Source organism: Dipodomys ordii, unplaced genomic scaffold (genome assembly GCF_000151885.1).
Source record: "Dipodomys ordii isolate 6190 unplaced genomic scaffold, Dord_2.0 Scaffold35, whole genome shotgun sequence".
Classification (NCBI taxonomy): Eukaryota; Metazoa; Chordata; class Mammalia; order Rodentia; family Heteromyidae; genus Dipodomys; species Dipodomys ordii.
In genome coordinates, this window is record NW_012267251.1 from 7,750,308 (window position 1) to 7,775,821 (window position 25,514).

At 49.2% G+C, this 25,514-nt stretch overlaps 1 protein-coding gene across 1 annotated transcript; it reads left to right on the top strand.

Moving 5' to 3' along the window:
• The first annotated feature begins 1,100 nt into the window (after window positions 1-1,100).
• LOC105986415 (uncharacterized protein ENSP00000471857-like) lies at window positions 1,101-12,402 on the top strand. The gene is made up of 3 exons (XM_013017309.1): window positions 1,101-1,822; window positions 7,741-7,841; window positions 12,308-12,402. The coding sequence occupies exons 1-3, from the start codon at window positions 1,101-1,103 to the stop codon at window positions 12,400-12,402; spliced, it is 918 nt and encodes a 305-aa protein (XP_012872763.1).
• The last annotated feature ends 13,112 nt before the right edge of the window (window positions 12,403-25,514 follow it).

A 25,514-nucleotide genomic window follows, 5' to 3' on the forward strand; every position in this document is an offset into this window, starting at 1 on the left:
GCCCTCATTGTGCAGACTGAGCATGGAGAGATTAAATCATTTCCCGAATTCAAGTAGTACCTGCTAGGCCTCGAGGGAGGTTCTGTGGTGATGGCCCCCTCTGTCCCTCTAGTGGGGCTGTCTATGGGAGGGTATGGGTAGGCTGAAGGTGGCTCAGTCTGAGGACTGCTGGATGGACAGGCAGCACATGAAATAGACGGGGATGAAGTAGAGGTCAGGCCGGCCTTGGGTGTGGTCGGTCCTCTGGGTCCAGGCAATGGAAACCCCTGGAGGGGCAGAGGTGAGCTGGTTGTGCATCCTGCATGCACATGGATGCCCCATCCTTCTTTGCCAGAGGAAGTGGGGCATGCCTGAACTCATCTACTTATGGTATTGAGCCATTAAAATATGAGTTAGAGGAAAGGAAACGAAGGTCATGGTGTCTCCTTTCTGGAGAAACTGTTAGTAGAACACGTATGAACCTAGACTTTTGGAGACATTTCGAGCTCTGGTTCATTGTGGAAATCTAGCAATGATCAAGACTATGTTGCCTTCTTAAAATTTAGCCTGTAACTGGTCCCAGACCACCGAGTGGAAGGCCAGAGGAAGGTCAGCAAAGCCATCCACAAGCTGGCCCTGTTGCTGACAGTTTCTTCCACAACACGAAAGGGCATCCCAGCGCTGCAGGAAGGCTGACTCCACTGTCCTTGAACTTTCCAAAACACAGTTCACACTATGAGAGGAAACGTGGAGATTTTCATTGATGGAAACCCCTCTCCCTCCTCTTCCCCCCCACATCTCTCTCTCTCTCTCTCTCTCTCTCTCTCTCTCTTTTGGCCTGGGCTGGTTTTGAACTGAGCCTCCTGAGTAGCTAGGATTATAGTACCTGGCTAAAGAACTAGAAGGTAAAGGGATTTACCCAATGGGGCAAGAAACCAGAAGTCCAGGCAGGATGTGCACCCAGCCATCATGGTGTCTAGGTGGGCATTCCTGCCTCCCGTGAGCCCCAGCATTATTGCAATACACCTGCAAACTAACAAAGGCAACCTAGCACAATGCGTGATGGTCTCCTCCTCACCCCTCTCTCTGCAGGACGCTGATCTGCACACACCTCTCTGACCATGAATGGGATGGCCAACGTGAATTCCGCCAGCCGCCCCCACTATGCCTCCTCCATCCCCGTGCCCCGAGCCTCTTCCCAGACCAGGATTCATACCCCAGGAGCCTCTCCTCAGCTGCCACCCCGCCAGGCTGGCCTGGCCCTCAGTCCTCACAGAGCAGCTTCTCCAAGGCTGGGCAAGGCTGCAGGCTCTTCCAGAAACTCCTCCCCCAAAGCCTCCCAGGGAAGAGGCTCCCCCAGAGTTGCTGCAGGACCAGTGAAGGAACTGACTGAGGATGGCAAAAGCCTCCCTAGCTCCCCCTGGAGCAGCCCCAAGGTCACCCCAAAAGCATCCCTGTCTAGCCATGCTGGGCCCCGAAGAACAGGGGAGACACCAGGCACCCAGAGAAAGAAGAAGACTCAGGAAGGAATCGTGATCCACCAGGCCCGGGGCCGGAGCCCACCTCCAACCAGTTCCCATGGAGAAACTCCAACACTGAGGGCTCCAGAGGGTCGAAGGCCTCCTGGCTGCCCAGGGAAAGATCCAAGAGACATAAACTACAAAAGCTCTGGAGTCTCTAGGTCTTCAGAAGCAGATGAAGGGGCAGCTTCAGAGTCTTCCTCTCCTGCGTGTAGCCCTGCACACAGCAAGTGGCCCTCCTCCACCCCCGGGGTCATCAACTTCTCCTCTGTCCATCAGCAAAGTCAGCCCGTCACTGCCACCGTGGCCCCCTTCCAGTACAGGTGAGCTGAGATTGCAGCAGACAAGAGGAGTGGGGGGAAGGGGTGGGACCAGGGGACAAGGCCACAGAGGAAAGGGGCTCTGAATGATAAGTGGTAGATGGAGACCATGGAGCCATGGGGTGTAGAGAAAAAAGAATTTAGACAAGGGGGCAGGGAGATAGCATGGCCAGCTGAGGTGGAATTGGGGACCCAAGTGCAAGCTCTAGTCTTTTTCAACTCTGAGAACTCTAGAACAAATAGGAATACATAAGGAGGGTACCCTTGGCACTGTTGGATGTGAGATTCCAAGGAGACCACCCCTGGGTAAACTTCCACCTGCTCAGGATGAACGGAGACCCATAGTACTGTGTTGTGATTTGATTCATTTCCCCCAAACACCACCCAAGTTCTGTGAAACACATTACGCCTTTCAACAGATCTAAAATTTTCACTTTATCACTTCAACTAAACACATTATTTTTTCCCTTGCTTCTTGGGGGCCATCTGCTTTTGGGGAGGCAGATTTTCACAAAATGAAGGGTAAGGGAACACTTAGCAGATCACACCAAGATTTAAGCACAACTGACAATAATGCAGGACTGTCATGCTGGTGCTTAAACTCAGGGCCTGGGTGCTGTTTCTTAGCTATTTTGCTCAAGTCTGGAGCTCTGCCACTTGAGCCACAGCTCTGCTTCCACCTTTTTGGTGCTCTGGTTTGCGAATGCAGGAAAAACGCAAGGGATTCTTATCTCTAACCACCCAAATGCCAGAAGTGGTGCAATGGCACAAGTACTAAGGATAGCACTTAGGCCCTGCGTTCAAGCCTCAGTAGCAGAGCGCATGCACACACACACACACGCACGCACACACACACACACACACACACACACACACACACACACACACGACTCCAACAACTCTTTACTAAAATGACTAAGTTAACTAAAATTTTAAGTGACTAATTATTAAGTAATTTAGAAATGCCCACATGCAAATTAAGCTAATGCTAGGCAAAGGTCTCATCCCTATTGAGGGACCTGAAAATGTATGCATTGTCTCTTAAATACTGGTGGCTTCTGACACATCAAAGCATCTAAGTGTGGGGATAGAGAACCAGTAGGAACTTCACCTTTGCTGGAAACCTAACTGTGTGTGCCTGGATCTAGTGCAATCTTAGTTACAGCCAGAGTTTATTTACAATCCAGAACAAGAGAGTGAAGAGCACCACTATGTTCTGCTCAGGCCTTATGTAGAGCACTACACTCAGTCATGAACCCTATATCTTAAAAGGACATCAACACACCAACACACATTTAGAGAAAGACTGATGGGTTGGTGAAGGATCCAAAAGAAGTGTTACAAGAATGATTAAAAGAAGTAAAGAAGTTTGCTTTGGAAAGGGAAGGCCCAGGCGGGTCTGAGAGCTGTTCTCAAATATTTGAAAGGCTGTCATGTTATAAGATGAATTAGATTTTCTTGGTGCAGCTCCAAAGAGCTGATTCAGCGTCATGGTGGTTAGAAGTTAGCTCGAGACAGATTTGAAGCTCTGTAGGAAGAACTTTCCAACAACTAGTGAGAAGGACAAACCAACAGGAAGGCAGTGAGACTCCTGTTACTGCAGGGATTCCAGATAATAACATAGCCAAAGAGACTCCATACCCTTGGAGCTTTCTGGCTCTTCAGTCTTCCCTTCTATCTTACTGTACTATCCATGAATGCACAGACGTCCCTCTCTTTCCTCCTTCCTCCTCCCTCCCTCTCTTCCTCCCTCCCTCCCTCCCTCCCCCCTTTCTTCCTTCCTCCCTCCCTCCCTCCCTTTCTTCCTTCCTTCCTTCCTTCCTTCCTGCTTTCCCACTTGAGCCACACCTCCACTTCTGGCTTATTGCTGATTAATTGGAGATACAAATCTCATGGATTTGTCTGCTGGGCTGGCTTAGAACCTGGATCCTCAGATCCCAGTCTCCTGAGTAGCTAGGGTTACAGGTGTGAGCCACCAGTGCCTAGATCTTCCCTTCTCTAAGGGGCAACTCACTCTAATCTCATGTGACATTTTCAACTTAGATTCTAGAGCCGATGAGAGAACTCATTTTATTATTTTTTTTATTTTATTTTGCTACACTGGGGGTGAAACCCAAGGTCTCACACAGGCTAGGTAAGCGCTCTACCACAGAGCTACATCCCCAGCCTTGACCTTCTTTTGAATGTCCTTTTTCCAATCAGTTAAATGTTTCCCTGATGACTCTCTGACTTTCTTCTCCTACCTGATTGCCTTCGCTTTGAATTCATTCTTTGGGGGGAAAATGTATCTCAGCATTAAATTGTTTAAGATTTTACATTAGCTATACTACAACTCCCCTGGCATATTTAGAGCCTGACATTTTCCAAAGAGGTCAGAATATTTTCCTCTGAACATTTCAGTGCAACTTAAACAGAACCACATTTCCTTCATTCTGCAAACATTTATTGCATGTCTGCATGTTAAACAGAAATGGAAATGTGTCATACCATCCCAGTCGGAGGTTTTTCTCCACCACCCCACCTCCTGCACCTACTGCCTTTCAGGTTCTGGATTAGGGTTGGAGGGGAACAGGTTATGGAAGATTGAGGATCTCCCCCCAAACACTGCAAACAGATGGGTTGGGGCCCTGAGCACCCTGCAGGGCACAGAGCTGCTGCCATGGGCAACTCTGCCAAGAGCCAGGCTGGGCCACCCTTCCAGGCTTCATAGCCAAGGAGGTGCCATCTGTTGCCTGGAATCCATAGACAGTCTGTTTTCGTGGAAATCTGTCCTCCACCCTGGCCCCTTGGCTTTCTGCAAAGCCCCAGGTGAATGCAGGAGCAGAGGTTCCTGGACTCGCTTGCCTGTCTCCATCATGACCTCCATGTTTGACCTGTTCTCCAGGAAACAGATCTGTCCATCAATCAGCTGTTTCCCTGTCTCCCCCTCCAACCATCTCTTTTCAATGATTTAGGTATGGTCCTCCCTATGATGGCTCCTGCCACCCACTACTTCCTCTAGATGCTCTGTTCCCAGGGCAGAAGCAGGTGCAGTGCCTCTCAAGCTGCTCTCTGGTCCTCTGGTCTCACAGGATGGTATCACAGCTTCCATTACCCCCCATGATCCTGTCACTGGGCCATGGCAGTTGTACCATAGCCTTATACTCATTTTCCCCTTTTATTAGTTGATTCCTTCCCTCACCAGGCGAGCCTTGGGTTGGGTTCTGTTAGGAAGATATGGTTAATGGTGTCAGGAGCAGAGCATTATTGTGGTTTTCATCACTCTGGTTCAACTTTCATCTGACTTCCAGCAGAGGTGGTCCCATCCTTCCAGGCTGTGAAGTGAAACAGATATGGAGGACTGGTTGTGTTTGAAGAGGTGGAAGCAGGTGTAGATGCCAATGCATAATGTCAGAGAGTAGAGAGATAAAGAATGTGTTCCTCCATGTTCCTGGGCTAGTTCAACCTCATGTTATCATCTACCAGCTCTGGGTTGGACACTGGGTTTAGCTTTTCACTATGTGATACAATTCAATGAAACATTTGACACATTGTATAGAATTCCTTTTCCCTGGAGGAGTGTTCCGTTACTTTCTTACCATTATACTACATTTTCCCTCCCCTTTGCTTCCCTTCCCTTCCTTTAGTGCACTTACTAGGGCTTGAATTCAGGGCTTTGTCTCTTGCTCAGCTTTTTCACTCATACCTGGCACTCTACTACTTAAGTCATGCCTACAGTACCAGTTTTTGCTGATTACTTGGAGATAAGAGTCTGGATTTGTCTGCCAAGGCTGGCTCCAAACTTTGATACTCAGATCTCAGCCTCCTGAGTAGCTAAGATTATAGGAGTGAGCCACCTGCACCTGACAGAATTTCTTACTTCAAAAATCCAAGACCTAAGCCAGGCACCAGTGGCTCACACCTGTAACCCTAGCTACTCAGGAGGCTGAGATCTGAGGATCACAGTTCAAAGCCAGTCCGGGCAGGAAAGTATGTGAGACTCTTATCTCCAATAAACCACCAGAAAACTGGAAGTGGCGCTGTGGCTCAAGAGCTGAAGAGCTGAGGGACAGTGCCCAGGCCCAGAGTTCAAGCCCCACCACCGACCCTCCCCCTCCTCCCAAAAAATCCAAGACCATACTACGTCTTCCAAGAAACCAGCCAATTAATTTTTCCTCTGTCCCCTTGATACTTGTGTACTTGCTCAAGGTGAGAGTCTATGTCATATGGAGTATCCTAAGGAGCCAAGATGAGCTCTTCCAACTTCTCAGAGTTTATTGCATCCTGTACTGTTCATAACACTCCCTGCGAGGCATGGAACCACATGAGAATTCAGCATTGCCTGTTGACTTGGATCACAGCAACAGCCATGTTTCCTCCTGCTGCCTTAGGCTTTCAGTCTTGCCTGGGTCTCTTCCCCTTGTGTTGGAATTCTGACTCCGAGAGGGGAAGAGATTTGCTTAGGTTATAACAGATCGTAGCAATGTTGGTCCCATAGTCCCAGCCCTCTGAAAAAGCAAAACCTGGAAAGAAAGACAAATCTTAGCAGAACTGGAGACTGCCAGGGTCCCTGGTCCAGCCTGTCAAGTTTCCCTCCTGACTTCACAGCCTGCCCCTCCCCCTCCTGCCAAGCTGCCAAAGGGTCCATTTAGCTGGCGACAGCGGGTAGATGGGTGGGCGGGCCAGCTCGGAGAGCCCAGGGTAATTGCCTGTAATGAGAGCTCCCACAGCCTTTGTTCCTGGGAGCGATTGTACGGTTGGGGTTGTGCACAGAGGTCTGTGTGCACTTGGAAACTGGTGCCCAGAGACCTCACCCTTCCTTCTGGTTGTTACCACCAAGCCAACCTGGCCTCTTCCCAGCAGTCTCTGGGATCCAGGCTGAGCCTACCACTCCTCTTCTGACCTTCGAGTGCCCTTGAGGTGAGCGACATCACAGAGGCCAGAACAGGCTGTGAGCACCAGGAGTCAGTGACCTCAGACTCACAGGGAGCCCTCCCCTGCATGCATGTGCTGGTCAGAACACACATGCATGTCTGCAGGGTAACGACCATGGCAGGCAGGGATCTGAGGCCTGCAGTTACTGGGGAATCTTGAGGGAATAAGTATGGCCACTGGCACTGGCCGTCATAGTGTCCCGTGAGGCTCCTTCCTGCCCAGTTCTGCACAGAAGGCTGAAGTGGGCCTGTGTTACATATTTGTCTCACCAATAGGGGCCAGCCATTGTTCAAGAGCGGGGCAGGGAGAAATAAGTGTACTCTTTACCTGACTTATGTAACTCTAAGCCTTTGTACATCACCTTTAAAATAACAATGAAGGGCTAGTGGCTCACGCCTATCATCTTAGCTACTCAGGAGGCTGAGATCTGAGGATCATGGTTCAAAGCCAGCCTGAGCAGGAAAGTCTGTGAGACTCTTATCTCCATTTAATCACAGAAAAAACCAGAAGTAGATCTGTGGCTCAAGTGGTAGAGTGTCATCAGTCTTGAGCAAAAGAAGCTCAGGGACAGTGTACAGGCCCAGAGTTCAAGTTCCAGGATCAGTAAAATATCAACAACAACAACAACAACATCCATGAAGAAAGAGTGTATTAGTCAATAGCTAATAGGAGTGGGGAGCCCATAAGGCTTCAGGGCACTTCAGAAGAGAAGAATCCAGAAGGTATGTTGCCGGGTACTGGCTCATGCCTGTAATCCTAGGTACTCATGAAGTTTAAATTCAGGCAGAAAAGTCTGTAAGAATCTTACTTGCTATTAAGCGGAAGTGGAATGTGGCTCAAGTAGTAGAGCACCAGCCTTGAGCTAAAAGCCAATTGAAGACAGCAGGCCCTGGGTTCAATCCCATTACCAGCACAGAGAAAGGAAGGAAAGAAGGAAGGAAGGAAGGAAAAACAAGGTTATAGAGAGCTTTGAGGCCATTTGTGACCACTCCTTCTTGGCTCCACAGGTTGCAGACAGACCAGGACCTGGACCCTCTCCCCCAGGGCAGCTGGGCTCTTGATGGCTACTCCAGGACCCCTGGCAGGATTGAGGGAGGCTTCTACATTGGTAAGTGCCTTGGGGACAGACTTCTTCCTGGATGCGTCACTGTCTGGAACTGTCTTTATTGCTCTCTTCTCTTGGAAGAAGTGCACTGGATCTACAGGTCCTTTTCTTTCTTTCTTTCTTTCTTTCTTTCTTTCTTTCTTTCTTTCTTTCTTTCTTTCTGTCTGTCTGTCTGTCTTTCTCTCTCTCTCTTTCTTTCTCTCTCTTCCTTTCTTTCTTTCTTTTTGGAGAAAGTATGCCATACAGTTCTGTCTGGCCTCAAATTGGCTATGTAGCTCAGGCTGGTCAAACTCAAGATCCTCCTGCCTCAGCCTTCTTAGTGCTGAAGTAACAGTTATGTATCATCACACTCAGCTTGGGTCCATCTTTTTTGACAATTCACCCACCTATGAATTGCACTTGGAATGTTCTCCATGCTTGACTCAACCTAGGTTTGCGCCATTAAATCCAGGAGCTTTCAGGGTGAGGAGTGGAAAGCAATCTCTCTGCTACATGTGTTCAGCTTGTGAGAGCCACTGGGTGTGTCAGGCCAGAACACAGAGGTGACAGTCTGTGAGGGCCAGGTTCAGTATGAAAGTGCTGGGAGCCTGGGAGGCAGTTCAGCCTGCCACCTAGAGAGTTGTTGCCACTGATGGAACCATTTTGAGCAGGCTGTCCCATATGTGTCCCCTTCCTCGTGTCATCTTTGTAGTCATCACATATCACCTGATACACGCAAACTGTTACCTGCCTCAGGGACCTGAGATTGACCAAGAACACTCTTGAAACTTAGGGGTAGAGACACTGCTTGTGTCAGATGCATCCTCTGGCTCTTGGAATGAATGGTTGAGGAGTAAATGAGTGAGCGTCTGTACACCATAGGGCAGGTTCCAAGTAGTCCAGGTTCTGAACTCTCAGCAGCCTGGGCATCATTGTCAGACGCCTGTAATCCTAGCTGCTCGGGAGGCTGAGATTTGAGGAGCTCCATTTGAAGTCAGCTCAGGCAGGAAAGTCTGTGAGACACTTCTTTCCAAGTAACCACCAAAAAGTCTGAAGTGAAGGTGTGGCTCAAGTGGTAGAGCACCAGCCTTGAGTGAAAAAGCTAAGGGGCAGAATCTAGGGATCCTAGCAGCACCAACACCCCCACCAAAAAATAAATGGAAAAACAAAGCCAAAAAAAGCTCTCTCAGCAGCATTTAGGGGTATGTGTTGATTTTTCCCGACACTAAAATAACATCTAGAAGCTGGCAGTAATGTACACCAGAGCCACAGCCAAATGACACCATAGGGAACCAGCTGTCCTTTAGTTACTCAGGCTGAGGGAAACTTTCCCCAGTAAAGCAATGAACTCTGTGGTGTGTGTGTGTGTGTGTGTGTGTGTGTGTGTGTGTGTGTGTGTGTGTGTGTGTGTGTGTTGCTTTTAGAAGGTCCACGATTATTTAGAGGGTTGGTTGTATCTTACGGTTTCATCTCAGCACCCTGCTCCCATGGGAGATGGTGGAGCTTAGAATACAGCCTCACCCTGATACCATGTGGCACGGATGGCAGGCCATTCAGTCTTCTCTGTGTTCTGCTGGGCAGGGATCCAGGTGTCCACACTGGGCTGTTCTCTCTGGAGAGCTCAGGAACAGTGACCTCAAAGCCACTGTGACCCTAGAAAGGAGCAGCTTCACTCACTGCACAGGGCAGGGCTTATAAAGCAGGTTCCTGGAGCAGTGACTGGACATTAAAGAGTAGGCTATCCCCTCGCACAATAAGTACACACGCAGGGGACCAGGACATGGCAAGGGACAAAAGCACACCAAATTTCACTGGCACTGACAAACCATCAGAATTAGAATGTGGTAACCAGGAAACTATGTGCATCTCTATTTTTACATTTGCAGTTTTGTTAACGTAATGGTTTCCTTATGTGTGTGCTCTACATTGTCAGGCTAATGGTCTCCAGCCACCAAACCAGGCACTTGGTCCTAATTATTCTCCTGTGTGCTCCAGAGAAGACTTTTGCTTTTCCACATCTGGTACAGAGAGGTACTAGGAACCGCCATGCTTGTCAGCTGGAAGACCATCTCCACCAGCTAGATGTGAATGTGTCTGACAGATCATAGGTCTGGTGCTCTATGGGGCAGAAAGCCAGTGAACTCTGGAGGTGGGATTCACACAGAATAAATAATAAGCACTGGCTTTTCCAGAGTAGGGTTCATGGAGCTGTCTGCTTTGTTGCTTGCTAGTTGTCATGGTAATCCTTTTTTTTTTTTTTGCTGCAGATACACTGAGCTCTTTGCCTTTAGACAAATGGATGGAAGGATTTGGAATTTGTGTTTTTTGTGCTTTACCACTTGAACCACACCTCCATCCCAGCACTTTGCTGGTTATGTTGGAAATAGAGTCTCTTGGACTTTCCTGCCCAGGCTGGCTTTGAACTGTGATCTTTCAGATCTCTGCCTCTGGAGTAGCTAAGATGATAGGTGTAAGCTACCAGCTCCTAATTAGTCCCTGATTCTTATGGAAGGAGAATTGGGTGCTGTGGAGAGTGCTACCTCATAGTTAGTGTCACCTAACTATATCATTCATAGAATCCTGCACAGTTATTGATCATGTGATTTCCATACCAAGTTTTAAGCCACAGGGTGACAGGGGGCATTGCTTCAAGGTCAAATATCCTCACTTCTAATCCATGACTGCATCCAACCACATGTGGTAAATGAGTGGGTGAGTGATCCATGGTAGGTAAATGTGGGGCTGGTGAATTCTCTGTGAGCCTGGCGTTGCTTTTCTAGCTGAGGAGCAGCTACCAGTCCTTCTCTGCTCTCTTCCCCTTTGGTCTTCTCTGGCCACCAGCCTCCTTGCACGGGGACAGAGCAGGGTCCTGCCTTACAGAGAACAAGAGAAGGCCAAAGAGTTTTCTTACTTCCTCTGTCCAGACCCTGGGAAGCACAGATTACAACTGAGACTTTATAATCTCTATATAGCAGGAAGAGAATTTCTCATGATGCCCCACATCCATGCTGGGGTGTTGAGGATAGCTTTCAAAATGTCCCAGAGATTGTCCACAGCCAGCTGTTCCAACTGCCTCTGCCTGGGGCAGATGTGAAGACATACAGGCCACAGGTGTTGGTGTGCCCTGACCCTCCCCTAGCCCACATGGCTCTTTTGGGGAAAGCCCAGTGCTGAGCCCATCTGCTGTCACCAGCACCAGGCCTCCAGGGCCTTCCTACAAAGGCCACCATCAGATCTTAATTTGGACAGCCAAGAAAGCCAGGGCTGGCACTGCCATGTGCCCACATGTGTGAGGCTGTGTGCAGGAAGGTCGCCTAGAGGTTCACACAGATTACTTTTTTTTCCCCACTTGGTGGCATATTTGAAGGGAGCTAAGTGGACACCACTAGGCAGGAAGTCAGCACCTCTTTTTTTCCCAGTCTCTCTCTGTCTCTGTCTCCTGTCTTTCTCTCTGACTCTCTCTCTCTCTGTCTTATGTTCAGGGTCTTGAACTCAGGGCCTAGGTGCAATTTCTTAGCTTTTTTGCTCAAGGCCAGAGCCTCATCACTTGGGCCATTGCTCTACTCTGGCTTTTTGCTGGTTAGAGATAAGAGTCTAACAGACTTTCCTGCCTAGGGCAGCTTTGAACTGCAATCTTCAGATTGCAGCCTGCTGAGTAGCTAGGATTACAGGCATGAGCCACCAGCATGCCTAGCTAGAGTTGTCATCTTAAGAAAATGTCATATTTAACTGGGTGCTGGTGGCTCATGCCTGTTACCCTAACTACTCAGAAGGCTGAGATTTGAGGATAGTGGTTGGAAGTCAGCCCAGGTGGGAAAGTCTGTGAGACTCTTTATTTCTAATTAATCGCCAAAAAGCTGGAAGTGGAGCTATGGCTCAATGGTAGAGTGCTTGCCTTGAGCACAAAAGCACAGAGAGAGAGCCCAGGCTCTGAATGGAAGCCTCAGGACATTGTGTATGTGTGTGTGTGTGTGCGCACGCGTGTGCATGTTTGCAGACACACAGCTAGAGGGCTGTGCTAGGATTGGGGCCCAGCTTGTCTGAAGGTCATGCTCTTCTCCTGCCCGGCTGCTTCCCCTCTGCTGCCAGGACTTACCACAGTAACTGCACACTGTCCAAGCCCTACTTGTTTTCCCTAAGCCTCTGCCAAGTGGCAGGGAAAGAAACGAGGTCATGGAGCCAGGGTCCTCCCCACATTTCCCTCTACCCTGGCAGGTCCCAAGATGTCACCAGCATCTCTGTCACTCTAGACCTATGTCATTTCATGCTGAATTCACACCGCTGCATTCCCTGTCCTCTGGGGACTCTCTGGCTAAGATGAGCCTGATGTTCCAGCCACCCGTGGAGAGAGGATGCACAGACAATTGACTGGAAGACAGAACAAGTTCAGGATGGAGGGTGTTTGCATGTTCTCAGGCCTGGCACAGGGCAGTGCCACTGTGGGGGCTGAGGCAGCTTCAGAGCACGGCTTCTTTTTTGGATAATCCCAGCATCCATCTGGGACAACGTAAAGATCCAGGAGTTGGGACAAGAGGTCGTGGTGACGCTTGTGGCAGCTGTTAACGCTGATTGTAGCTTTCTGTGAGCCCACACATAAAAAAACAAGCCCATTTAATCCTTCAAACACCTCTGTGAGGGTTGGAATCTAACTCCCTCGCTAGTTTTATAGTGTTGGACTAGTTATTTAATCTCTCTGTGCCTGTTTCCTTGGTTGTAATTGGCGATAATAAGAATAGTTTCCTCCAAGGGTTTTGTGGAGAGTAAATGCACTACTCTGGTTGAAGCACTTACACAGCCTGGTATGTAAACACTGTTTAAGACATGAGCAGTACTGTTCGTTATTGGGAGGAGGGGGGGGTGTTACTCTCCTGTCTACTTTCCTGATAGGAAACTGTGGTACAGAGTGGGTAAGTGACTTGCCCAATGTGGTACAGCCAGGATCTGAATCTGGGCAGCTGTCACCTTCTAAGGTCATGCCGTCAGCCATGTATGCCATGACCTCACTGCGGGGTGGGCATCACAAGTTGGAGGGGGTGGCCCTGGGAGGAAGTGGGAACAGCATAACAGCCCGGCTGGGAAGGAAGAGGCCAGAGAAGTGAGGTCATCTGAGGTACCCTGCTGGAGGGGTTTGAAATAGAAATGAAAAGGATCTGGATTCTGTTGCTGGGGTGGGAGTGGGGGGCGGGGGAGATGGAGTGACTTCTCTTCATGACAGCATTTGGCTGGGAATGTGATAAATCTCCCGGCAGTAACTTGGACCAGGAAGGACACATTTTGATGGCATATTAAGAATGACAGAGGCTGAGGCTAGGTGTCAGTGCTCACACCTGTAATCCTAGCTACTCAGGAGGCTGAGATCTGAGGATCATGGTTCAAAGGTACCCTGGGCAGGAAAGCCCATGAGATACTTATTTCCAATTAACTACCCAAAAGCCCCAAATGGAGCTGTGGCTCAAGTGGTAGAATACTAGTCAAGCAAAAAATATCTCTCTCTCTCTCTCCCTCTCTCCCTCTTTCCCCCCTCCCCCACCCCTCTCTCTCTCTGTCCCCTCCTCCCCTTCCTGCAGTCCTAGGGTTGAACTCAGGCCTGAGGTACTGTCCCTTAGCATTTTCAAACCATCATCCTCAAATCTCAGCCTCTTGAATATCTAGGATTACAGGTATGAGCCACTGGAGTCTAGCTAGCTTCTCCCTATTCTTAAGAGACTATTTCCCCTCCACAGAGGGCCAGACATTGTTCTGCATGGGGATCAGATAGCAGAGAACTTCTGAGCAGACGAGCTCAGGTCCCAATGGAAGCACTGGCAGAGCAGTCCCAGGTCCCCAGGTCCCACCAGCCCAACCCAGGGTGTAGGAGGTGACCCATGAGCTCACCACATCCTTCCTGCTGCAGTACGCCGGGTTTGCATGAGGGCAGGAAAGAGCGCAGGAGTGGCAAGCTCCCAGCAACGAAACCAGACCCGAGGAGCAAACTCCCACACACCACACCAATGAGTATTCTTAGCATTTGCAGAACCATTTTTATATGCCAAGTAATTGCTAGTGATTATTCCATTAAAATTCATTGAAATAAGAATCCATGGCATTCCTCTTAGGTTTAATGCCTCCATTATAAACACTGACAAAAACCCTAATAGAGGTGCCAGTGGAGCAAATCTGTGCCGGCACAGGATGGGGGTGTCTTTCTCTCCAGGCAGTATAGATACTCTAGTTTCTCTAAACCAGCTGTGCTGGCCCCTTCTAGTGATGGCAATCAAAGTTCCTTCTGACTCCTGCAGTTGTCTTTATGTGGACACATGAGCCTCTTAACAGACCTGAAACAGACCTGATTGACATTCTAACAGGTCTCCTAAGACAAATGGCCATCTTCATGATGTTTAGCTGATAGCTGATGGTTGGTTCTATGGACCTCTTTGTGTGTGTGTGTGTGTTCACTTGCGCATGTGCGTGTGTATATGCATGTGCGTGTACTCTGGTACTGAGACTTGAACTCGGGGCTTGGGGCCTGTTCCCTTACTTTTCTTTTCTTTCTTTTTTCTCCAGTCCTAGACCAGAACTCAAACTTGGTACCTGATGTTTTCACTCATTGGCTAGCCCCCTACCAACTGAGCCACACCTCAATTAGCTTTTTTTTTCTTGGCTCACAGCTTGTGTTCTACTACTTCTGACCTTTTGGTGGTTCATTGGAGATAAAAGATCTCACACACTTTCCTGCCAAGACAGGCTTGAAATGCAGTCCTCAGCCCTCAGCGTCCTGAGGAGCCAGGACTGCAGGTGTGAGCAAGCCACTGGACCTCTTAAAACCCAGTTGAGGTTCTCTTTTGGAACAGCATGTCATTACCAGGTGAACAAAACAACCTTAGCTTTGAGCCTTGTATTTTTCCTCATTTGGGGGGTTTACTTGGCCAACAGTGAGTAATAAGTTACAAAAATGGGTTAGCTCTACCATAAGGGAAAATGTTGTGTGAGATTATCTTTTTTCCTTTCTTTTTTGTTGGTTGCAGTACTTGAACTCAGGGCCTGGGCGCTGTCCCTCAGCTCTTCAGCTCAAGGCTAGCGCTCTACCACTTGAGCCACAGCGCCACTTCCCGCTTTTTTCTTTTTGCTTATGTGGTGCTGAGGAATCGAACCCAAGGCCTCATGTATGCGAGGCAAGCACTCTACCACGGAGCCACTTTCCCAGCCCTGTAAGATTATCTTTAGGGTCCCATTTAGCCTTGTGATTCAATTACGTTAAAACAACCAACTGCATGGTAAGGGCAGCTTTGACTGTGGCTTTGCCAGTACCAGAAGATACACATGCTCATCCAAGCAGTTTGTTTGTCTTTATCTAGTACACAGCCCAGTCACATGCACACACTTCCTCCTCTTCCTTCTCCTCACTGGGGACATCCTCCTCATATGCCTGTGGTTGCCATGACAACTAATCTGGGCTGGTCTTGGTTGAAGGGTGATATACCTGGGCAGGGCAGAGCTCATCTGAAGCCCAGTGTACAATGGCCACCACAGCTGTGTGTATGGGACAGTTGCCATGGTAATATATAGAACACACACATGTAAGGAAACATCTGGACTTCTCCTGGGCACTTCCTTGGTCCAAGGAGAAAGGGAATGCGATTTTAAATGAGTACAGTTTCAGACAGAGAGCCCTGGATGAGGTAGTTCCCTTGCTAGAAGGCCTTAAGCAGAAGGTGCAGAGACTCTCCACCTCTGAACCCCACCTGATTTTTCACATGACCAGCTGAGGTGCATAGCATGTAGACATTCTCTTAAAAGCACATAGCATGTCAAGAAGAGACCCTAGGATCCTTAAGACACAATCAGAGCAGTCAGTGGGACCTGGATTTGTGTGACCCCCCAACACCAGAACCAAGATTGTGAGCTGGAGCCATGAAGGGACAGGGGATGCTGTAGACCACTGACCATGTCCAGGGGTAACCATCTGCCTCATCCCCAATCCCAGTCCTGTCTACAGTCCTAGGGCCACCTGACCATCTCAGAGGCAGTGGTGTGGGGTTTATAGACCATCTTCTCCTTGGTACTTCCCTTCAGGAAGTAGTCCTCCCCTTATGGCTATACTTTCCTGGTTTGGGGTCTCCACTTGGTTTCATATGCAGTTATTAAACATGTCCCTGAAACAAGTGCATGGTGATAGCATGAAGATACAGGAAGATATGGGAATTGAACAGACTTGTATTCCAATTCTGAATCAACCTGCAGCCTCCTGTGTGATACTGGCCAGATACCTTTCTCCATAAATGAAGAGAATGACAATCTCTGCTCCGCAGGACTCTCTGAAGCAGTATACATGGTGTGTCTAAGAGGGTCTCTGGCAATGGCAGGTGCTCAGCACTTGTAGAATTTTCTGGCCTCGATCTGGTCATCAGTGTGCCCTTGAGAATTATCCTAGGCAGGAAAATGATGAGCTACTTGGTGAGAGAAGGTATATCCCTGGGATGTACATAGGCAGAATATTCGCATGTGGCCCTAACCATAGCAGGTGGCTAGTAAGGTGAGGAGCAATGTGGAATGGTGCGGTCAGGGAGGACTTTCTGCAGGAAGACCCCAGAAGCTGGCCCTGAGTAGACTTGAATTTATCTGAAAGAAAGATTTTTAGGAAAAAGGCTAGGCAGAGCAAAAGTATAGGTAGGACCAGTTTTGAACCAGGCACAGGTAGGAAAGCATTAGAAAGGAAGAGTTTTTTGGGGGGAAGGGGGGAAATGGGGGTAGCCAGGCTAGTGAAGGGATTGAGTACAATTTGGTACTCAGCTCTGGTCTCTATGGAAACCAGATACCAGAGGTGGGAGACACTCCAGCTCACTGAGTCAGAGATACACTCTTCTGAGGCACATCCTGGTGTGGTGGCATTAAAAGTAATGGAGGAGCCAGGTGCTGGGGGCTCATGCTGTAATCCTAGCCATTCAGGAGGCTGAGATCTGAGGATCACAGTTCAAAGCCAGCCCAGGTAGAAAGCCTGTGAGACTCTTATCTCCAATTAACCATGAGAGAACCAGAAGTGAAGCTGTGATTCAAAGAAAGAGAGTACTAGCCTTGAGCAAAAGAGCTGAGGGACAGCGCCCAGGCCCTGAATTCAAGCCCCTCAACAGACCCTCCCCACCCCATAAAAAAAGGTTGAAGGAGGTGAGGGTTGGGTTTCTGGGGATTCTGGAGACTCGGGGTCCTATTCCTCCTTGGGAGAGGAAAAAGGATCCGGGAGTGTAAATTACACTCCCAGGGCTGCTCTGAGAACCTGGTTCCTGAGGACAAGAAGCTCCCTCCCTGTTCCAGCCTAGGGCTTAGAACACTTGGCCAGTACAGTGAACAACTGCCTAGCCCTGAGCCAGACCTCATATTCCAATAGCTTCCACACCCTGATGTTCCAGCGCTGGGACCATTAAGGGACCTCTGGGGAAAGAGAAGGCCAGTCCTATGGGCTGCAGCTCCTGTCCCCACCAAGTTTCTCCTCCCTTCAGGGCTCCACAGCCCCCTGCCTATGAAGGAAGGTTTATGGTCCCTTGGGAAGCCAGGACTCCCAGGACTCAGGCACTGGTCCTGACTCCTAGTCAGTGATCAGAAATGACTCCTTTCCTCTGAGAGCCTAACCTGTGAGCCTTCCTGTGCAGGTTCATCCTGACTCTGTCCCTGCCTGATTGGTGCAGAGGCTCAGAGAAAGATGTCTCTAGACAGCTGTGAGCTCCAAAGAATGTGAGTTGTAGCTTAGAATGTCACGACATTTCTCTCCTTCCAGAAGCTCCCGCATGATATGGATAAGCCAGAGGGGAGACTGAGGCCCATGATGCTGGCTCTATGCTTAGCCCTTTGGTTTGCTGAGTCTCATTTTCCCTCCAACAGACAGGCAGACAGCACACCTATGTCTGACTTTTTGGCCCAGCTCAGAGAGTCCTCTGGGGTCAGAGAGGGTGAAGCAAAGTCCACACGAATAATCTCAGCTACTAACCCACAGCAAAGCAATGTAGTAGCTGTGCTGGTATGAAGCAATGGACCAATCTAGGAGGGCTTCCTGGAGGCACAAGCATGCTGGAGCTTTCGTTTTGAACGGCTCTGCTTCATCTTGTCCCATTCTGCAAGTAGAAGTGGAAGGTAGGACTCAAGTCCTATTTGGACATGATGTGTGCCAGGGACCCTGGCCTCTGAGAATATCTTCACTTGCTTTCTCCTGTCCCTCAGAAGTGAACCAAAAACTTCCATGCAGCCAGGTACTGGTGGCTTATGCTACTCAGGAGCCTAAAATCTGAGGATGGAAGTTGGAAGCCAGCCAGGCAGGCAAGTCTGTAAGACTCTTATCTCTAATAAACTCCTAAACAAAACAAAACAAAAACGCTGGAAGTGGAGCTGTGGCTTAAGTGGTAGAGTGCTAGCCTTGAGCACAAAAGCTCAGGGACATCACTCAGGCCCTGAATTCAAACCCCAGGACTGGCACAACAAAACAAACAAAAACAACAAATAAACCAAACAAACAAACAAAAAACCCTCTCATGCCTCGAAGCAGAATGGAAGCTAGGGGGCAGGAGAGAAAGTCTCATCTTCCAGTGCACGAAATTCATGTTCTCAAAGAATCAGAATTCCCTTTGAAAGGAAAAGGAGAGGGTCAGGGGCCTCTCCCTGGCCCAGGCCTGCAGAGAAAGGGGGAAACCATGGTGCTGGGACTCCTTCCCAGAAACCTGGCTTCCGCTCTGCACGCCAGCTGCACCGTCTCTCGCCACAGGGTACTGGGAGGTCACTGCTGTTTACAATCCCCACACATCTGTTCTGAGTCACGCATTCATTCATTTAATCGGTCGTCATTCACCAAATACTCCTGAGAGCCCACTGTGTGCAGGGGGCTTGGATGGCTTTTGAGAACAAGTTCAACCAGAGATGGATTCTTGGGAAACACAGTAAGCACGTGAGAAACAATGGCTGAGGCTGTTGGGAAACCAGTAGAGTCATTCCCCCCTCTCCCCCCCAACCCCCGCTGTGAACTGTGTGAGGAGTCATGAAGGCAGGAGGGACTGGCTCTAAGAGGGGCCAGAGGGGAGATAGAATGACAATCCTTTCTTTAAAACCAGCTCCCCCAAAACCTTCTCCATCATCATGGATGGCAATCTGAGAATGACCCAGGCCAACATCCTATTCTTATTCATTTTGTGTGTGTGTGTGTGTGTGTGCATGTGCATGTGTGCATGTGTGCATGCGTGCGCGTGCATGCATGCACGCACTAGTACTAGGGTTTGAACTCAGGGCTTGGCCTCTGTCCCTGAGCTTTTTTGCTCAGGGCTAGCGCTCTAGGAGTCACAGGCATTGCTGATCTCCTCTCATGACCACCATAGTCCCCACTGAGGTCTAAGCTACTGTCATCACTTGATTGGATCATTGCAATTGCTTCTGCCTGTGACCCAGTGATTTGTCTCCACACAGGAGGTGAAGCGACCTTTATCCAGGGGGAAGAAGATCATGTCATGCTTTGCTTCCAGCCTGCTACTGGCTCACTGAGCCCTCCTAAGTGACCTAAAAGGCTCCCAGTCGCACCCCTGACCTCCTCCCCTGCCCTCATCCCCCTCCCTCCCTTCCTGTCCAGCCATGCCCATCTCCTTACATACTGCACACACTCTGGGAACATTCTCTCTCAGCACCTTCCATGGGCTGTTTCCTCTGCCTGGAAAGCCTTTCTCCCAGATTCTCATGCACACTGCCCATTTCTTCCTTCAGATCTTTACTCAAATGTCACCTTCTCAGAGATGCTTTCTTCAGTCACCAAACTAAATATACAGCCCCTGATGGAGAGTTGGTATTCCCCTTCCTGCTTTTATTATTATTTTTTCCCTTGTTAGCACTTTTGGGTTGCCATCGTATCTATCTCTCTTAGTGTCTGTTCTTCCCATTAGGATATAGGTCCATGAGGATATGTTTTGGTCTGTTTGTGCTCTGTACCTCTGTACCTATCATAGCTGGCCTGGAACAAGACATGAGCAATGGGGAGCTGGTTGTCTGGATGCAGACCAGGCTCAGTGTTCCAATATCAGCTATTCTGGCAGCCTCTAGCCTGGCCTTGGGCACATTTTAGGTCTCCTGAAGCCCCTGCTGGTGGGTGGAATGAGATGGGGAAATGGGAAGATGAAGAAAAAGGCTGAAGGAAGTGTGGAGCAATGACTAGAGGGCTTGCTCAGTGGCAGAGGCATTTGAATCTGCTTAGGGAAGCAACAGAAAGGCCACATCATAAGGTTATGAGCAACGGAAATGTACAAGAAAAGCTTATTACTCTATTGGGCTCATGACACCCATAACCCTGGCCCAGGGCCTATGGCTAGATTCATAGAGCCTTGTGACTGGGCCCCCAGTCTTGCTCTCCAGATATGGGCATAGATACAAAGGTTTTTCCTCTCTTCTCTGTCTGCCCTTAGTCCAGGAGGGAACCAGTATGGACCCTGTCCTCTTTCAGATCCCTCTCCTCCCCAAAGTCACTTTGTGTGTGTGTGTGTGTGTGTGTGTGTGTGTGTGTGTGCACATATGTGCACTTGTATCCTAGTACTATGGCTTGAACTCAGCGTCTAGCCACTATCCCTTAGCTTTTTTGTTTAAGGTTTGCACTCCACCACTTGAGTTACAGCTCCACTTCTGGCTTGTTTTGCTAATTGGAGATAAGAGTACCATAGACTCTCTTGTGCCAGCTAGCTTCCAATCCTCATATCTCAGCCTCCTAAGTAACTAGGATTATAGGCATCAGCCGTAAGTGCTGGTTCTGAGGCTGCTTTTCAAGGTCAACAGAGTGGGGGCAGGCTAGCCCTCCATCCCACCCTCTCCTCTCTTCCCTTGGTCTCCTCCCAGCTTTTCCTAACCTCAATCCAACAGGCAGAGTCTCCAGACCCCCTCACAGACTCCCTGGGTTACAACTGTTTTCAATCACAGGGGTGTGAGTGTATAAAATCATACGGCATGCCTTGTCTTGGCCCTCCGCTGGCATCTTCATTCCTAAGATTGCTTTAAGTTTGCCATCCACAGATGTGGCCAAATCACTCATCCTATCTCCAGCCCAGAAACTGCCAGTGCATTTAGAGAGAAAGGAGTCCAGGCTAGCTTGTACCTATCTTTGGATAGGTGAGATTAAGAATTTCCACAATTCCAACGCAACCCCCTCTCCATCTCTCGTGTAGAAACTGGCTGGATCTAGCTCTCATCTCACAGCCTCCCCTAGTTGATCAGTGTTCTCTCCTCAATGAATTACCCACTACCTGTCATTGTTGCAGGATGAGGTAGAGGGAAATAGCTGCATCTGGGGATAGTGTGACAGGGCAGGTTCCTCCCTTTTTAGGAAACACTGTGCACATATTAGCCTTATCGACTGATGCTGGAATGGCCGTTGCCACGGCAGCAGAGCACTCCCACTGCAGAAGAGGATGGTGGGAAATTCAGGGATATGAAAGGAATAGAAAAAGGAGCAAGATAAAGGGAGAGGTCATATTAGGAAGTGTTGGAACATTCTGGATGCCATGATGTCTATTTTAAGGGCTCACTACCTAGTCATGGCAAGACCCTTTAAAGACTGACCGGGCAAAGGCCAGCAGTACTATAAGGGCTGGTGCTCAAGGGGGCTGTGACTGAGTTAACTCGTGACTTTGCAGAGACAGTATTCCTTTTTTCTTTTGTGCTGATACTAGGGCTTGAACCCTTAGCTTTTTCACTCAAGGCCGGAGCTCTATCTCTTGAGCCACACCTCAACTTCTAGCTTTTTAGTGGTGAACTGGAGGTAAGAGTCTCACAGACTTTTCTATCTGGGCTGGCTTTAATCCATGATCCTCAGGTCTCAACCTCCTGAGTAGCTAGGATTACAGGCCTGAGCTACCAGTGCCTAGCTGGGAGTATTTTCTGTTGTTTCACTGTCAGGGGACAGTGTATACAGGAGGATATGAGGTGGTAGCTTTAGATGATAGAGAGGATTGTGCCTCGCTTCTAAGCAACCTTCTTTTCTCAAAACCAGTAGATTTTCAGGAACTATTTATTGGTAGAAGGAAAAGGATTGGGATTTGGGGAATATAAAATCCCAGGAGAGGGGGTCTAGAAGAATAAAGAAATACAGAGAGGAAGAGGAACTAGGCAGAAACAGGCTGTATTGAGAGGATGAGCCAACCAGCAAGGAAGGTCCTAGAAACAGTGAGCATCTGACAACAAGGAAGTGCAGGTGGACAGAGCATCAAGTGGAACCGTGTTTTCTAGCAACTCTAAGGTCTTGAACCTACATCTGTGGACAGCAGAAACAAAGAGCCAGAATAAGCCAGGGAAGAGAGTACCAGGTCTTGCCTGAGTAGAATGCTCTCCAGCAGTGTTCCTCATCCAAGATGGTATCCAGTTCATTTCCTTTTGCCAAGGAGGAGATGAATTTATATGCAGGAAGAGAACCTACAGGCAAGTAACACCATGTCACTATAACACGGCAAATTCAGACACCATGAGAATTCAGCAATTCCTAATGTGATATCTTTAAAAAATATTTTTATCTTCAAGTAATTGTACAAAGGAGTTGCCATCCAGCAAAGCAGTTCATGGATACAGTGCCTCTTGGTCCATGTTGCCCTTTTAAAATTCTCATCCATTCGTCTCAACCCATTCCTGCCCTCATTTTTCTTAATTTTGTAGGCTGTGCATTGAATTTTGAGGCATCCGTGTGGTTGAATTAAGGGCACTTTGTATAAATTAGAGAATGACCGAAGAATAAGGACTTTAGGTGTTTTATAAGCTACCACTCTGGAGGCTAAAGTAGGAAGCTCTGGAATTTGAGGCTAGCCTGGACTATAGAGTAAAACCTTGTTTTGTCAAGTACAAAACAAGCCAGTGTTGGTGGCTCACGCCTATAATCCTAGCTACTCAGGAGGCTGAGATCTGAGGGTCACTGTTCAAAAGCCACCCGGGGTAGGAAAGTCTGTGGGATTCTTATCTCCACTAAATTACCAGAAGAGCAGGAAGTAGAGCTGTGGCTCAAGTGGTAGAGCGCTAACCTTGAGCAAAAGAAACTCAGGGACAGTACCCAGGTCCTGAGTTCAAGCCCCTATACTGGTACACACACCCAAAACAAACAAACAAAAAATCAACCAAGTTGGAGCTTGTGACTCAGAGCTGTAATATAGCTGAGTTCTGGGGATCATAGATCAAAGCTAGCCCAGGCAAATCCAAAATCTCTTGTCAACCACGGGGGGCGGGTGAGGGGGGAGCCACAAGTAAGCTATGGCTCGAATGATAAGAGTGCCAGCCTCAAGTGAAAAAAGCTAACAGAGAGCACCTAAGTCTTGAGTTTGGACCCCAATACTAGCACACATAATAAAAGATGATGGTTTGTGACATTATTAAAAGTGGCCAGTGGGATAGTGAGGAAGAACACAGTTGTGCTTTAAAATGTGGTAACAAAGGTAGGGCTTAATTCATTTTTTGAAATGGGATCTGTGCTTTCTGCATAACCATGAATATTCATAAGTCCCATGATTGGTGTTCTCTATGCAGGGCCAAGTTCTGGCATGCTACCATTTACATACCTTTAAGGAGCTCCTTGATACTTCCTATGTGACTTGGAACCCTGGTTCTCCTAAGGTTTGGACCCAGGCCTCTGAGGACAGCCTGCCTAGACAGCCACACTGCCTGCTGATTAATCTTTGTACCCAGCTCCCTTCCTCCACAAATTTTGAGACAGTGCTTCTTGTCATTCCTGTGATTAGAATACACACGCCCATGCCTGTCTATCCTCCATCAATGTGTGTGACATTACATTCTCACAGGGACAGGGCTATTATTTCCCCAAGTCTTGTCTACTTTGCATTCTCTGTCTGACACTGAGTTCCTTGAAGGCAGAATCTCTATCTTTGTAACTCTAAGACCAGCCTGGGGTCCATGTTTCTTACCTAACCCTCTCTGTTTGAGGATCTGAGTTCTCAGTAGAATGGAAGTGCATCCTCTCTGCTATGATGTCTGTCCTTGAAGACTTTATGGTGTCCGAGCCAGCCCTGGGGTCACAAGAGGCAGAAAGTCTCCAGATACTGTCAGGAGTAACGCAGGCTACAAGCCCAGTGCCCAGCAGCTCAAGCCTTTGAATCTACTCTGCCATCACACCTGCTTCGTGCAAGTACAGAGACAATTCCATGATGTGAGAGTTCCTGAGCTGGTACTAGAGACAGATAGGTACAAGACACGCATGAGACTTAATGCACTTCAGATTCTATAGGGAAGGAGAGAAGGGACTAGAAAGATGGAGTTTGAGGATAGGGGAGAATGCAATCTGATGGATATACCACGTTTTGGCAGAGTTCCTAGGGCTCTACCATTCCCAATGGGTACCTGGAGCCTGTCCTTCCCGAAGCAAGCTTGCTTTCAGAAACTACTCTCTACTCTCTCTTGTCCCTCATCTTTCCTGAAAGCCTTTGGCTCAGACAACCTGGCACTGTCCAGGAAGTCAGGCAGTGCTGTGCCCTCTGCTGAGGCAAAGTCTGGGCAAAATGCTGAATACTCCATCTAGCTCTTGCCCCTGCCCGACTCCATCTCCAGGTAGGAGGGGAGGAAGGAGAGCTGGGAAAGTATGGAGTTTTGTTTTTTGTTTGTTTGTTTTAACAGAGCTGAAGGTCTGGCAGGCAAGGGAGTAAGGGTGGGTTAGTTTGACACAGGGCTCTCTAGCTCCAGCACCTCTCTCCTAGGAAGCTGGTATGATAATCACTGTAAGGACCGAGTTCAGTAACTTTGACAAGGTCATATATTTGACTGTGATGGAAATCGAGTCTCCTAAGCGTAAGGGTTAGTTCCCGTGTCTCCAGACCAGGAACTGTTCCCTGCTGCCTACCTAGTGCATCCACACAACCTCACACCTCAGAGACTGAAGGAAGGTAGGGTGAGGTTTCCTGGGGGTGGGGGGTGGAGGCGCGACCAAGGGGTTCTGGGGAAGAGACTGAGAACTTCCCCACCATCGGGTCCCCTAGTCCCTACCAGCTCCCCTTTCCACTGTATTGCCAAACTGGCCTGCCCCATTTCCTCCCGTTTACCTGAAACCCCGAATCTCCTCAATGATCCTGGATGCCGCAGGGAACAACCCACCGTGTCCCCCACCCCCACCCCACCCTACCTCTGCGCCAAGAGAAAACCCGGTGGGATGCCCTAAATGCTCCCTGCCCCTGGGGCTCGCTCGCCGTTACCTCCCCTTCCCCAGCCAGAAATAGACACGTTCTCGGCCCCCTCCCCGGCACACGCTCCTCCCCCGCCCCCTCCCCCCTCCCACCCGCTCCCCGCCCCCCTCCCCTCCTTCCTAGCTGCTCGGAGCTGCAGAGCGCCGCGTCCGCTCGAGCTGGAGGCAGACGAGGGGCGGCCAGGGCGCTGCCCGCGGAGCCGCCAAGGCCCGGCGGCCGGGGCCCGGGGACCAGGCACCGACGCACGCCCGGCTTCGATGGAGCTCTTGGGGAGGGGGGGTCATCCATCTTTCCTTGGACTGATTGAAATGTTTTAATTTGTGTTTTTCCCCCGCCCCGCCCCTTCTCCTCCGACCCTGCCCCATCACGCCCGCCGTTTCCTGGCTTTTTCCCGGTCTCCCCCCCTCTCCCCGGCTTCCTTCCCTGCGTCCTTCCTCCCACCCCCCCCACTCCCTCCCCACCGGCGCCCTTCGCTGCTCGTCTCTCGCCTCCTTTTTCCTTTTCTCCCCTTCTTGCTCGGTTTCTCCCGTCCTTTCTTCCCCCC

Bases quoted from the DNA above. Each gene is read 5' to 3' on its own strand.
- LOC105986415 (XM_013017309.1), top strand. From the start codon at position 1,101: ATGAATGGGATGGCCAACGTGAATTCCGCCAGCCGCCCCCACTATGCC. The intron at 1,823-7,740 runs GTGAGCTGAGAT...TTGGCTCCACAG, and splicing joins GTGGCCCCCTTCCAGTACAG to GTTGCAGACAGACCAGGACC. The intron at 7,842-12,307 runs GTAAGTGCCTTG...GGATAATCCCAG, and splicing joins TGAGGGAGGCTTCTACATTG to CATCCATCTGGGACAACGTA.